The sequence below is a fragment of the Brachyhypopomus gauderio genome, chromosome 4 (genome assembly GCF_052324685.1).
Source record: "Brachyhypopomus gauderio isolate BG-103 chromosome 4, BGAUD_0.2, whole genome shotgun sequence".
NCBI lineage: Eukaryota > Metazoa > Chordata > Actinopteri > Gymnotiformes > Hypopomidae > Brachyhypopomus > Brachyhypopomus gauderio.
The window spans coordinates 3,877,305-3,893,644 of NC_135214.1; the positions used below are offsets into that span (position 1 = coordinate 3,877,305).

The window sequence follows — 16,340 nt, forward strand, 5'->3', positions numbered from 1 at the left end:
GCCCAGGTTTAATGGTCACGGTTCGCTACTGTCTATATGCTATCAATGTACTTGGTATATCCTTCTTGTATGCTTAAAGTATACCACCAGTACACTTATCAATATACTACCATTGTACTAGTTATACTTCAAGTCTATTTTTATTTAAGTATACTGTTATTTTACTAGTTTACTTTAAGTTTGCTTGGCATATTACTTGCAGCTTACTATTTATGTACTTGAAATATACTCCTTAAAGTATTCTTAAAGTTTACTGTATATACACAAGAGTGTGATGCATTTACAAAATCACAAGACAGAATGTTGAAAACAAGTTCGATATATTTTCAAACATTTCACACATTTCAAAAACAAATACATATGAAATAAAGTCCTTCCTTACTGGAGTAAATGAAAGGAAAAAGTGCACATTTGCATGTAAAAAAATATAAACATAATGGTCTCTCCAAGATCAAGTCCTTGTTTGTAAAAAGTGGTAATGTGACGCTGGGGTGCAAGATAAGGACGAGGCATGGAGTCCTATCTTGCGGTACAAACGGCACTTTATTTAACACATGAAAAGCGAATACAGCGCTCGTGAAACACTTATACATGTAAACATGATCGACTCTGACAAAGACGAGCACGGGACACTGGACGAACTCACATTAAATAGACAAACCACATAAGCCCAGAGTGATCACTAGACGAGCCACAGGTGAGACCAATTAACACACTCAGACACAACTACACCCACAAAGATCCACAGACAACTAGACATATGGCGCATTTCCACTAGGGCCTGCTTGGCGCGGTACGGTTCGATTCGCGACAGTTTGTGAGTGTTTCCATTAGCTACTCATGGCTACCAGCGGTCCGTTCAGCAGTGCCGGTCCAAGCTAAAAAAGCTTAAAAGCGATTACCAGGCGGTGAAGGACCATAACGGACGCAGCAAACCGCAAAGACTGGAAATGGTTCCAGCAAATGGATGCCAGTGTAGGGGTTATAGTTATGAGTTATAACTAACCTACCTGCTTGCCTACAACCAAGGACGGAAATAGGTGCAGAAGAAGGATTGACGTGCATAAAACTTAAATATCTGACTCCAAATTATAGTTGGTAAGAATCTAAAAGAACTCACTTCTTGAATAGATCAGTACAGGTTATAGAATATACCTAACCAACTTTATAAAGTACCTTGCTATAAACAATAGCCTGCTTTGTCAGAGGTTTATCATAAACATGCGTAGCAGATGGGATACTTTAGAGGGAATTGGCATTAGCATTGATTTACCTTTTAACTGATACTAATAATGAGCTCATCTGGCCCAGTATAGCTATAATCAAGGAAGACCGTGGCTACACAATTAACCAGATTTATTCAATAACCAACAAAATATAAAACAATAACAACCATACTAGATTAAAGTAACAATAATACCTAATGGAAACAGAGATACCAACCGGTGCAGGCTGCCTCACGGAGAAGGACCCCAAAGGAAGCAAGGAAGCCCAGATGAAAGAAGCGACCCCTGCACCCACAAACTTCTCTTTTTATATCCCCCCAGCATCTCAAAGGGACAGCAGTCACAAAAACCAGGTTAACCAATGGGAATCAGGTTGCTGGTAAAGACATCAGAGTACATTTGCATAACCCTTTACAGTCATATAACCAGTCACCTGATCCCATTTGACAACCTGATCCCTGATAACCGTACCCAATGAACGTATAGTGGTGGAATCTGGAAAAATTTGCTCAGGGTGAATAAAAGGATAAGTTGCATAAAAACCAATACAACCGGGGCACTCGTTTCCATTGTACATCATAATAGTTGTAAGAAGTTCAGCATAATAAATGGTTTTCATAGAAATTGATTTAAACCAACGATCAAGATCAAGCATTTCAATCAAATCAGCTAAGGCATGACGTGGTGATTTCTGGAATCGGAGATCCAATACCTCCTGCCTTGCTGCTGTAAACAGATCTTGAGCATAAGATCTGCATGCAAAATCAAGCTCTAAGGTGTGTGTTTGGTTAAAAATCATATGACTAAGGTGTAACAAAGCTTGAGCTTCTGACTTTACTGCTTTAATAATGTTATCTTCACCATTAGTCAGATGTTGAAAACCAGTTGCAAACTGATTGGTAAGCCAAGATGTATACTGTGATTGTTTGGAAATTTGGTATGTGTTTATTAGTGAATTACTACTACCAAATAATCCAGTGATGTCCGAGAATAGATCTCGCTTCATGCGTGACTGTGAGTATGGAATTTGGACAGCTAATCTGCTTTTGTAGTCATACACCAAATCTTCAATTTGAGTTTTGAGCCATGTGTATGTTTTAGTGTAGGCTTTACAATGTGTCAGATAAGCTGAGAGGATATTTGAAATATTGTAACTAACATGAACCATAACAAGGTTTACATCATGCAATAGAGTCTTATTAATGTTTCCTCTAATAAGACCAGCTAGAGGGACAGGGTATGTATTTGGACACTGTGTTGGTTTGTGGTAGCCGCATGTCGTTAAATTGAAACAATATTTACGTGTCCATGTGCAATTTTCTGCACCTGTCCACAAATTTAGGTCAGCTTCACACCTACCAACACAATACATGCCTTCCCGACGTTTTGTCCAAACAAAAGGTTTGGGAGTAATAGAATAATCCTGTGGAGAAGAGAGATTAAAAAGATGGGATGTATATATGTTGTGTGTAGAATTGAGTGGTTCTATATGTGTGCACTCATACATGGCAGGTTCAAGTTCTTTTGTGTTATAGCACTTCCGAGGATCTACTCCATTATTTCCTCGCTTGTATAATGTGCTTAAAACACCTGCTTCTTGACCCTCAATTGATTTTAGTTTTATCCATGTTGTAGAATTGGCTTGGCTTGGAACATGGATAATAGGAATAGAAAAACTAATTGTAGGAGGATGGGTGGAACCTAAATTACAGCAAATTTGAGTTATACAATTTGGTTCTGGTGCTACACCAGGAGGCCATGTAACTATTTGCTTAGGTAAAATTGTCAGTGAATTTGGTGTGAATGGCCCCTTGAAATACTTCCATACCCATCTCCCACATCCGAGCATGTGGCTCAATTTGACTCGCTGTCCTAGCTTAATGCAGGTTTCTTTGGTCACCGTCCTAGCATCAGGGATCCATGGAACTGCAGTAGTGAGTCTGTGAATGTGAGAATGAAAACAGAACAACATGCTCTACATTTACTCACTATGTTTGAATAGCTTACATTGGGTCATATGGTACCACTTTAGTTTCTGCCTTGCTTTGACAGCTATACAGCTGTTGCAAACTCCTTTGACTTCATAAGGGCCGTGCCAGCGTGGAGCAAATGCATTGTCTTTCACAAAAACTCTGATAAGAACCAAGTCTCCTTCTGAGAACTTGGTTTCTGTTGTCGGATTAAACAGAGCATCATTTGCTCTGTCTGACTGCTGCTGCTTCAGAGCTGCATGAGCATTCAGAACCTTGAGTCTATCTTGCAATTGCAGCAAGACAGTTTGCTGAGTGGTATGCATTAATGGACCCAAATCAGCAGGTGACACCTCTGGATCAATGGGGAGCTTCATGACTCGTCCAGTCATAAGCTCATAAGGGCTGATACCTGTGGCCCTTGAAGGAACGGCTCATAAGACAATTAACACTGTGGGCTCATCAGTCAGTGGAAGTGTAGGATCTGTACATGAACATGAATAGGCAGCTCCCGTATCAACAAGCGAAAAATCATAACCAGCCTCCAAGGTTAACTCTAATTTTTGATACGATTACCATGATGGATATTACTGCCGACAGGAATGGAGGCCACGCACCCTTATTGAGGACCACTGTTTCTATCTGACCGGTTTTTGAGGTCAGATGTTATGAGCTTCGCTTGTACTGCATCTAACTTCTGACTGATCAGCGCAAGCTGCTCTCTTAATGTCTGATATTCACCAGTAGGACTAGCCTCTTGACGTTCCTTTGGCTTATGTGCCCTTTTAAACTTCTGTTTGTTTAACTTGAAACAGTCCTCAATTAGGTGTCCTGCCTTGTTACAAAATTTGCAACGTTTCTCAGAAGTACTTGGTTTGCTAGCAACTTCACCCTCAGCTACCCACTGAACTGTTGCAAGAGGTCTCTTGTTTGTTTTCAAGCGACTCTCCATCCCCATAACCCACCTGACTATGGAGTCAAATGTGTTATCTGGAGGATTTGCTCCATGACTTAGTGCCTGCTGCACATGTGGACCTGCATTATTTTTAAGGAGTTGCAGCAGGATTTCATTATCCTTAGTTGGCTCTTCAATTCCTGAATACTCCCTAAAAACTACCCAAAGGCGCTCTGCAAACTGTTCAAACGGTTCTTTCCCTTGTTTTGCATCAATGATCTTATCCCAAGCTGCCGGAACCGTACCCCTAATATCTAGAAGGGTATCTTTCAGTCTGGCTAACACATCCGTGTGTGTTTCTCCCAGTAAGAGAGTCATGATTCTCCCATCCAGAAGTTGTTCTGGAGCTTTAGATATTAGCTCTGGAGGGATAGTTGTGAGAGCTATTTGCCAAATGTCCTTTGGTTCTAAGCTAAAAGCGCTAACTTGACGCATTAATGCACTCCAGTATGGCTCAAATGGACCTTTACAGGGAAGCATCCCAACAACGCTGGAATGTGCTGCACATTCATGAAAAGTTAGCAGTCGGCTAACATTAAAGCGTTCACCGTTGGGATCTGTCATTGTTTTAATGACGGCTACTTTAGATGCACTAGCAGTTTTAGACCTGGTGCAAATAGGACTACGCTCCCTGTGCTCAGGTAACCCTGGAATTGCTGCTGCGAGCACCTGACTGCTTTTGTCTTGTCTCCATTTTCTTGGGCTTATGGCCACATGGTCTTTCTTAACCAAATCTGCAAGTGGGGGTGTGGGCTCTGACCCCACAGCCTGGCCAAACCCAGCTGCTTCAGCTAGCTGTGGTATCTCAGCTGGAGACTGCTGATAAACACTATCTGTATGAGGCCGTGGCACTAACCCAGGTGCAAGGACTGGTGCTGGTGGGGATGGTAACACAACCCCCTGCTGGCGGGCCTGGTCTAATCCACTGTTAGCAAAGGCCATTAACATAACATCTTCATCACCCTCAGTATCATCCAACAAAGGCATGATTTGAGATTGAGGGTTAAAGATCTGTCGCACAGCAGCCACAGAAATTCCAGCATTATCACAGCATTTCTCCAAAGTTGAGGCATAGTTCATACCTGCTCTCAACTTACTTTGGAGACTAGCTATTTGCCAAGTGAATGCCTCACTCTGGCGTGCCCAAGTTAGCTTATCATACGCAAAGCTGTCTATTTGTAAACGCATTCTCCTGATCTCCTCAGATCGGAGGCTTTCCAAGTTGCGCATACTGTCCAGTGCTTTCTTGTGTTGCTCTAAAGAGTTTAGGCTGTTGCGGAGGACTAAATAGCCTGTGGCGGCTAATAGTTTGTGTTGCTTAGGCTTTTTCAGTAAAATATGTTGGAGTTTACTCCTAGTGCTAAGCTTACAACCCTCAGATGAGAGCCAATTTAAAATGAACTCATTGCTAGCATTTAGCGACAATCCTTTGATGCGCATGCTAACCAGAGTTTCTTTTACCTCCAAAGCCCAATCCTCCATGAAGGCCTGCTCTTCTACACTAGAATATCCCTGAGCCATTGTGTATACAAGCTAAAATCCTTGTCTTTTTGCACGTGTCGGCACGCCTGCTACTCGGTGGGTATTCCGACCCGTTCTACAAATGTGTCTGTATGGTGCACCTATGTTTTCCCTGCTGCTAAAAAGAAGGGTATATTTGTCTTACCTCAGAAGAGACCAAACCCAAAGATGCAGCAACATAGGTGTGAATCACAGACAGCAATCCGGGCGGATGGTCGTTATCTGCTTGCAAAACTGTAAACTGGTTACTTTGTACTAGTACTGGATCACACTAGTACACGAATTTCTGTACTAGTACCATATCACGTCGGGGTCACCAAATTCTGTAGGGGTTATAGTTATGAGATATAACTAACCTACCTGCTTGCCTACAACCAAGGACGGAAATAGGTGCAGAAGAAGGATTGACGTGCATAAAACTTAAATATCTGACTCCAAATTATAGTTGGTAAGAATCTAAAAGAACTCACTTCTCAAATAGATCAGTACAGGTTATAGAATATACCTAACCAACTTTATAAAGTACCTTGCTATAAACAATAGCCTGCTTTGTCAGAGGTTTATCATAAACATGCGTAGCAGATGGGATACTTTAGAGGGAATTGGCATTAGCATTGATTTACCTTTTAACTGATACTAATAATGAGCTCATCTGGCCCAGTATAGCTATAATCAAGGAAGACCGTGGCTACACAATTAACCAGATTTATTCAATAACCAACAAAATATAAAACAATAACAACCATACTAGATTAAAGTAACAATAATACCTAATGGAAACAGAGATACCAACCGGTGCAGGCTGCCTCACGGAGAAGGACCCCAAAGGAGGCCAAGAGAGAAGAAGAAGCCAAGGCCCAGAGAGAAGAGCCCAGATGAAAGAAGAGACCCCAGATGAAAGAAGAGACCCTGCACCCACAAACTTCTCTTTTTATATCCCCCCAGCATCTCAAAGGGACAGCAGTCACAAAAACCAGGTTAACCAATGGGAATCAGGTTGCTGGTAAAGACATCAGAGTACATTTGCATACAGTGTGCATTCCATACAGGACTGTCCCCTTTGGGGTGAAGTCTACAAACCTTATCAGGGAGTGATGGAACTCTTATCCTGTTAGCATAACCTTTACCCAGTACACAACAAGCTGCAAAATAAGACTAAACATGCCACACAAACATACTGACATAACTAAAATACAAATGGTCAGTTTTATCCCATTGCTCTGGGAACCTCTTGAGGTGAACCACCATTTGTTGCCCCCCATGGTTTTATGGAAGAACACCAGATCCTGCATCCCCCACAGGAACACATCTGAGCACTCCTACACCAGTAACGGAAGAGAAAACATGCTGGACACGGCAATGTCGTGCTGGAGGCCATGGAGAATGGTGAGTGTATTGTATTATACGCCCAAAGGGGAGGGGTCAGGGGCTGTAGCGTGACAGGTAAAGCAAAACTTGTGCATATGCTTGTAAAAATGTTAACATAAACATAACATTTTAAACTCCAGCATTACACTATTAATATATAAATTAAAAGTTAAGCATGAGTCAATGACTTGACCTTTATTATGCACTTGGAGCAAGATATAGTAAGTATTAGTACTTTGTGGCAGAAAGATGTAAAAAGTATTCTAAAGTACAAGTATTAATGTACTTAGTCTTAGACTTCTGTTTATACTCTTCACTATACTATTCTTAAGTATCTAAAATATAGTTTATAAAAAGTCACCTTCAAGTATACTTCCTCAGTTTTAGTAAAAAAATAAGTATACTCATAGTACACTTGAACAAACTTGTTTTTGCTAAGGGTGGACATATTGTTGCTCTGTTTCAGAAAGGCTCCGAGAAATGTAGGCAACTGGACGCCACTGCATGTTTTCCTCTCTCTGCATTAAGACTGCCCCAAGGCCAAAGGACGATGCATCCGCAGACACCTTTGTCCTGGCTTGTGGTCTGTATTGAGCCAAGACCGTTGGTGATGTCAGCTCATTCTTGAGCTTCAATCAATCAATCAATCAAAGTTTATTTGTATAGCGCTTTTAACAACTCAAGTTGTCGCAAAGCAGCTTTACAGGGTTTACAAGGTTAACAATACTATGGGTCCAGAACCCTAATGAGCAAGCCAAAGGCGACAGTGGCGAGGAAAAACTCCCTATGATGGTGGGGAATAGGAAGAAACCTCGGGAGAACCAAGACTCAAAAGGGAACCCATCCTCCATTGGGCGGCCCGTTAACACACAAATACACAAGTCACACATAATTCACACAATCAGACTAGGTAAAAGGTAGAATTGAAAGTTCTGGGTTTTGATATTGTCACTGTAAATGTCTGTTGATGAATGCCAGGCTTTCATTCCGTGTTGGAGCAGTGATGCTGGTATTGTAGGCTCCGACTGCAGTGTTACTCCCCAGGTGAACCCCAGTATCAGCACATCCACCGGCAGCCAGACCATCCCCCAGGTGCCTGCAGGTGCCTGTATCCAATCGTCTTGGGTAGAGCCATGCAAGAAGATAGATAATACAGACTGAGTGGACATGAATTTAAACCACCGTTGATTTAAATGTACGTAGCTCACGTGCCAGTGATCAGCATGTGGCTCCGGCAGACTAATCTATAGCAGCATAACTAAAGGGAGGGGTTCAGAGGTGACCACAGGCATGAGGGCTCACTGAGACATTGCTTTCCAGTCAAGTCATAGTCACAAATAGAGTGATGCCAAGACACAGCTGGATGACAGCATCAACATCTCAGATCACCAGAAATCTCAACGTCTGGGGGCCCCCAAGCCCCTACACCTTACAAGGGGAATTTTAGCTGAAGGCTTGACTAAACAGGTAAGTCTTAAGTCTAGATTTAAAGATTGGAACTGTGTCAGAGTCTCGGATTGGAGCTGGAAGGCTATTCCATAATTGAGGGGCTTTAAAAGAGAAAGCTCTGCCTCCGGCTGTAGTTTTACTAATTTTTGGAACTACGAGAAATCCAGCATTTTGGGAGCGCAAAGGGCGAGATGGGTTGTAGTAATCAATGAGTTCACTCAGATATTGTGGGGCAAGACAATTTAACGCCTTATAGGTTAACAGGAGAACTTTAAATTCAATGCGATATTTAATCGGCAGCCAGTGTAGTGCGGCGAGAGTGGGACTAATATGATCGAATTTCCTAGCCTTGGTTAGGACTCTAGCTGCAGCATTTTGTACAAGTTGTAGCTTCTTTATGGACTGTTTAGAGCATCCAATTAGAAGACTATTACAGTAGTCCAATCTCGACGAGACAAAAGCATGAACTAGCTTCTCTGCATCAGCTAATGAAAGTAAGTGTCTCAGCTTGGCAATATTACGTAAATGGAAAAAGGCAGCCTTAGTGACATTGCATACATGTGTGTCAAATGAAAGATCAGAATCAATAGTGACACCTAAACTTTTTGCAGTAGATTTTGGTGTTACTGAAAAACCATCTAGGGTAAGGGGAATATCAGCCCAATTGCTTCTAACAGCTTTAGGCCCAAGAATCAGTACCTCAGTCTTGTCAGAATTTAGTTTAAGAAAATTAGACGCCATCCAGTTTTTAATATCCTGGACGCAGTTCTCAATCTTGAGAGTTGTGGTGGTATCATCTGGATTAGAAGATATATACAACTGAGTATCATCTGCGTAGCAATGGAAGCTAATGCCATGCCTACGAATGATACTGCCCAGTGGTAGCATATATAATGAGAATAATATGGGGCCCAGTACAGATCCTTGTGGGACACCATACTTTACTTTAGAATGCTCAGAGCATTCGTTATTTACTAGCACAAATTGGTAACGAACTGTCAGGTAGGACCTGAACCAGGAGAGTGCTTGACCTCTTATGCCAATGAGTGTCTCCAGTCTATTAAGTAGAATATTATGATCAATGGTGTCAAAAGCAGCACTGAGGTCTAGCAGTATGAGAAACGAAATGTGTCCTTTATCAGAGGATATTAAGAGATCATTCAGTACTTTAGTTAGTGCTGTTTCAGTGCTGCGATGAGCTCTAAATCCAGACTGAAATAACTCTAAGACATGTTCTGTCTGTAAGAAGGAAGAGAGTTGTGAAGAAACTACTTTCTCTAAAATTTTGGATATGAATGACAGATTAGAAATTGGCCTATAGTTGGACAGTTCTTGGGGGTTAAGACCAGGTTTTTTAATTAGCGGCTTGATGACTGCAAGTTTAAATGACAGAGGTGGGGACTCGAGTCACATGACTTGGACTCGAGTCAGACTCGAGTCATTAATATTAAGACTTTTGACTTGACTTGAAAAAATATTCAGAGACTTAGACTTGACTTGGACTTTTATACCAATAACTTGGGACTTGAATTGGACTTGAACCTGTTTACTTGCAAAGACTTGATTTTTTTTTTACCCCAAATCTAAATTTTAAAACGCATATTAATATTTATAAAGTGCGCCCCATTAATTTCATTTCCGTCCTTCTGACGCAGACCAGTCCTCTGCTTTTCCACACTCTGTACGTGTGCGTGTGCATGAGCTGCAGCACAACCAATCAAATGGGGGGTTGGCGAACGTAAATTTTTACCGGGCGGGGTGTAAAATGGACACAAATTAAGTATTATATCGCGATCGATCGATCGCCAGTGGTTGGTGCCAGTGCGAACTAGTAACTCATTGAATCATAGATGTGGATCAGAGGTAAATAAACTAGATTTTTTTCCGGCGTGAGAAATCGGATGTGTGGCGTGAGAGCGTGTGAAGACGGTCAAATGCGTGTGTCTCACGCTCAATGCGTGAGAGTTGGCAACCCTGGGTTCTGTATCTGAACTCGGGGAAGAGAGCCTCTCTCTGTCACCATCATAATATCCAGTTCTATCTCAGCATGGATTGTGTATTTGAAGACATCTACGTCGAGAAAAAAATATATTGACAAAAGTGGAGCGAGTTTTCAGCTATGGGGACATCATTCATCGTGCACAAATGACATACAGACTTTTGGCCAGCAAATGCAATGCAGAATAGTTTACTGAAATGTCTAAAGTTGCAGATTCCTGTTAATTGTTCAGTTCTTATATTTGTTTGTCTTGTGTCACTCACACATGTTCTCCAAGAAACCAGATAAGAGAAGAGAGGGAAAATGCTGTTATGGTTCTTTGTATTGTACTGTGAAAATATCAGCACTTTTTATTTGAACATGGAGTTCTACTTATGACTTTTTCACAGAATATTTATTTCTGGAAAATTGTAGTTTAAAGTATGAATATTTTTGCAGCTAAGTTTAACAAATTGAACTGTGCAATAAAGAGGTGTAATTTTAAATTTTTTTTATACTTCGTGTTTTCAGTTGCACATGTTTTATCAAGATTTGAGGAGAATACAGATTTAAAAAAGAACGCATGTTTGTTATTTACATTTAAAATATACCTGCAACATTGGTAAAAAAAAAAAAAAAAAGACTCGAAAGGACTTGAAATTCCAAGTTTCAGACTTGGGACTTGACTTGACTATTGCCTGTCTTGACTCGAGACTTGACTTGACTTGAGTGTCTTTGCTTGAGACTTGACTCGGGACTTGAGGTATAAAGACTTGGACTTACTTGAGACTTGCAAAACACTGACTTGGTCCCACCTCTGTTAAATGAACTGGGAACGTAGCCCAGGCTCAGAGAATAATTTATTATAGTAAGCAACGGTTCTACATTGCTGTGCAGTAATTCTTTAAGTAGATGGGTTGGTACAGCATCTAGTATGCATGTGGAGGGTTTAGCAGATTTCACCAGTGAAATAAGCTCCTCACGACCAATTGGGGAGAAGGACTCTAACAGGGCATCAGTGCTGACCAGACAGCTGTCAAGGTGCATTGGCATGTTAACAGGCTCTGAGATAGCACTACTAATGTTTTCCCTAATTTTATCAATCTTATCATTAAAGAATTTCATAAAATTGTTACTGCTACACTCTAGTGGAATAAGAGAATTGTTTTGTTCATGACTCCTCGTAAGGCTGGAAACAGTTTTAAAAAGGAGTCCTGAATTGTTTTTATGTTTTTCTATTAAGGCCGATAAGTATAAGGACTTTGCCATATGGAGGGCATGCTTATATTCAATAAGGCTGCTTTTCCATGATAGTCTATACACTTCTAACTTCATATTTCGCCATTTACGTTCCAGGATCCGCGCGGCTCGTTTGAGGCTACGCGTGTGCTCATTGTACCATGGCGCTATTCTTCTCTCCGTGGCTCTCTTATATCGTAGTGGTGCAACTTTGTCTAAAGCTGTACGAAGGGAAGTCTCGACGTGCTCTGTGAAACGCTCTAGTCCTTCCGGAGCTACAAGTGGATCAGTGTTTGTCAGACCCGGTAAAATATCAGTGAGCGCGGCTATGGTGCTGGGTGTTATAGCTCGTTTAATTTGATAGCGGGGTGGCCGATGAACACAGTCAGTTAAACACAACTCGTATGTTATGAGGCTGTGGTCAGAAACAGCCTCACTCTGAGGAAGAATTGCTAAACTGGATATGTCAATACCAAATGACAAGACCAAGTCTAAAGTATGACTACAGTTATGCGTAGGACCCACCACATTCTGAGTGATACCCATTGAATCAAGAATTGCTTGAAAATGAATGCTAAAAGAGTCACACCGATTTTCAAAATGGATATTAAAATCACCCACTATAATCACCTTATCGGCTGATAGCACTACATGAGACAGGAAGTCTGAAAACTCCTGCAAGAACTCAGAGTATGAACCAGGGGGGCGGTAAATAGTAATTAACATAAACGACTGTGACACTTTGTTGCTTGTTAAATTTGAAACATTTGATACAGTGAGGATGAGGTGTTCAAAAGAATTAAACTTGAAGCCAAATTTTTGAGAAATGCCTATATCAGAGTCATATATTGTGGCGACCCCACCTCCTCGACCATTTGGACGGGGGTTATGGACATATCTATAGCCAGAGGGAGAAGCTTCATTTAGGGCCATATAGTCGTCTGGTCGGGTCCAGGTTTCCGTCAAGCAAAGCATGCATAGATCATGATCGGTAATCATTTCATTAACAAGCAATGCTTTAGATGACAGGGATCTAATATTTAGTAGTCCTAGTTTCAGATTTAAACTGCTCTCTGAGGGAGCATAGTTGAATTTAACATTGATTAAATTTTGTCTACTAACTTTACGAGAATTATTTTTTGGTACTTGAGGAACAGACACAGTTTCAATCTGGTGTGACCTAGGTGACGTCTCTTTGCAGCTCGCAGACAGTCGGTTTAGCCTGTTTGTCTGCTGCCTGGCCTCGGCTCTGGTTTGTCAATCCCCATTAACTACACCTACACTACCACTATTAAGCCTAGCAGATATGCTACGAGAAATGAGAGCAGCACCCTCCCAAGAGGGGTGAATGCCGTCTCGCTTCAAAAGGCCAGGCCTGCCATCAAAACGTGTCCAATTATCTATATAACCCACTTTGTTATCTGAGCACCATTTAGACATCCAGCGGTGTAACGCCCATAACCTGCTGTAGGTTTCAGCACCACGCCGAACTGGAATGGGACCAGAGCATATTACGGCATCTGACATCGTCCCCGCTAACTCGCACACCTCTTTAACATTATCCTTGGTGATCTCAGACTGTCTCAATCCCACATCATTGGTGCCGACGTGTATAACTATCTTAGAATATTTACGTTTAGCCAGCACCTTTAAATTAGCCCTGATGTCAGGCGCTCTAGCCCCCGGGATACACTTGACTATGGCCGCTGGTGTCTCTAAACTAGTCGCTACGTTCACGTGTCTGAGCTGTGAATCTCCTATCACCAGAGCTCTTTTAACAGGTCGCTCAGTCGGTGTATTACTGAGTGGGGCAAACCTGTTTGACACGGGAACCTGAGAAGGACGGTGCTCAGCCCTACGGTTATGCCGCCGAGACGTCACCCATTCGCCCCGCTGTGAGGGCTCTAATGCCGGAGCTGAGGGCTCGCTAGCTACAGCTGTGCAACCCGGGCCTGCTACGCTAGCTGCGCTAGCCGCTACGCTAGCTGCGCTAGCCGCTACGCTAGCTGTGCTAGCTGCTACAAACTCTCTAGGACTTTCTAAAGCCCGGATGCGCTCCTCTAAAAGCGAAATCTTCTCTGTCATACTAATAACTAACCTACACTTCACACAAATGTAATTATTATTATCACTACTGACGGAAGAAGAGTAACTATACATGCCACACTCAACACAAGCAACAAGGGACTCAGACATGATGAAATACTTAGCTTCGGTTAAGATGTCGAAATGTCGAAGATGTTTCCAGTCGAAGAGAGTAGTCAACTGTCTTGATAGTGGAAGCACTACCTGTAATAGTTGTCTAGGGAGGCAAAAAGTAAAGATTAGTACGTAAACAGATTATCACACTTTAGAGAAACAATCAAAATTCGCTCCGCAACAGCGTCGGCAGGAAGCAGCGTCGGCAGGAAGCAGCTTGTCAAAGGCTGTCTGCTGTATATGACTCCAGGTCCATTCATTGTCTTTTACCAGCAGATCTCTGAGTGTTTTGGTCGAATCTGCAAAGTGAGGAATGAATTTTGCAACATATGTCACCATCCCCAAAAACCGCCTAATGTCTGCTGTGTTCTGTGGGACAGGCATGTCTGTAATGGTTGATTTTGTCAGGGTCAGGTTCAATGCCTGCTGCGCTGATTTTATGTCCTACAAACACAACTTTCGACTGTGCAAAGGTGCATTTCTCATTTAGTGTTAGTCCTGCCTCTTGAAGGCATATAACCCCTTTAAGACCCGCCAAGAGCTGGGACATGCGTCTTTGAAAATGTTCTGGCCCAGAATTTATTCCAAAAGGGAGTACATTGAAACAGAAACGGCCAAAGGGAGTAATACATTTTGTTAGTTCCCTACATTGTGCTAATGGTATTTGCCAAAAGCCACTACGTGCATCCAATTTTGTGAAAAATCGTGCGCCATTCAGCTGTGCTAATGACATTTACATTTATGGCATTTAGCAGACGCTCTTATCCAAAGTGCTATGTAGTTGCTTGGAATCTCCAAGGTAGTATAGATAGTCCTGAACACAAGGTACTCTAAGCTGGAAAAACCACTAGACGAAAGTCATATGATACCTAGCAATTATACCTGAATATACACATCACCTGAGGAAAAAGACAGTAAGCAATTCCAATAACCCAATTATGCACAATACCTGTAACAAACACCTGAGGAAAGAGACGATAAAGCACAATAGACGAAGCATAATTATGTAAAGACATAATGACGTAAATGACTGGTCCACTGAAGGCAAGATATGTCTTTCTCTGCACACGCTTTCATTGAGCTTGGTGAGGTCAACACAAAGTCTGATTTTGCCATTGGGTTTTGGGACTACTACAGTCTCCACACACCACTCAGTGGGTTTCTCTATCCTGGAGATGACCCCCATTTGCTCCATCTTTTTCAGTTCCTTTTTGACTTTTTCACTTAGGGGCATTGTAAGGGCATAGGGGACCGTATCTTCTTTCAGGCAGATACGGTAGTCACCTTCCACCTTCCGGTAGTCTTGTAATCACTATTTGAGTGTGACACATTTCTATAATGGACCTCACAAAAATTATGAGCAATATCCCTGGTTACACGCCTGGTTACTGAGAGATTGCAGGTCCATGGTGTCCACTGCTTCATGCTGACTCAGGACCTTTGACCTCCAACCCTCAAATAGCTTATTGAGCTTTCCAAGAGAAGAAATTAGGTCAGCCCACTCGCTGGAAGACTGTTACGTAGCGCCTTCTTGATGACAGCAGCGTATGCAAATTGTATTTATATGCAAATAGTATTTATATGGTTTGCAAATAGTATTTATATGGTTTGTTAACATTTGAAACATTATTTAACACTATTGTTGGCGAATAGGTTGTATTATATGTAATGCTAATGTTTCCTGAAAGGTTGTAAGGCCCAGAAATACCAAACTTTTGCAGTACCACACTCAAGTACATACACCCACATTGGCCTGATGGTGGCGCTATAGCGCAGCATTTTGTGTTTTGGTTCATATCTACCACACCATAGGTCCTAGAAACAAATTGCACTTCTGGTGTATTCATTGGCTCAAGCCAAACAAAAAAGCCTCTTGGACCCCTAAACTCCACCAGCTTAGATGTTTTGCTAATTTGCATAATATGCAAAACCTACTAGTCCTTGGTTTTTCACCACAATCGTAGTGTCAAACGTCTCATTATCATTATCTCATTATCTCATCTTATTATCAACAAAATTGTGATATAACAAAAAGTACACTGGCTGACCAGAAATTAACATTTTAAGTCCCCAAAATGTCTTATTTCATTCAAAGTACTTGGGCTCAATCTACTGGCTAAATACTGGAACTGACTGAAAGTATTGCTTACATGAAAACTCCATACACAGCTAATTTCAGGATGTGATTTATATCTATGATCTGAATAATGTTGCCAATATATTTTGTAGTGGTGGCCCGTTAACGGCGTTAACGGCGGTCGTTAATTTGATACTCTTATCGGGCGATATAAAAATTATCGCCGTTAATCTATTCTTAAAGTTGGATTGGGAACTGGGTCAAAATGGGTAAGCAAACTATGATGACTTTCAACTTGATAGTTTAGCTCGGCTGTATTCCTAACCAAATTGCACAGTAGGGGCGAGAACGAGTTTTC

General features: G+C 41.7%; 1 protein-coding gene across 1 annotated transcript; it reads right to left on the reverse strand.

Moving 5' to 3' along the window:
* Positions 1-1,614: 1,614 nt before the first annotated feature.
* On the reverse strand, positions 1,615-3,176 carry LOC143511537 (uncharacterized). The gene has a single exon (XM_077001141.1). The coding sequence runs from the start codon at positions 3,073-3,075 to the stop codon at positions 1,615-1,617; it is 1,461 nt and encodes a 486-aa protein (XP_076857256.1). The 5' UTR covers positions 3,076-3,176.
* Positions 3,177-16,340: the final 13,164 nt, after the last annotated feature.

Bases quoted from the DNA above. Each gene is read 5' to 3' on its own strand.
- LOC143511537 (XM_077001141.1), bottom strand. From the start codon at position 3,075: ATGCTCGGATGTGGGAGATGGGTATGGAAGTATTTCAAGGGGCCATTC.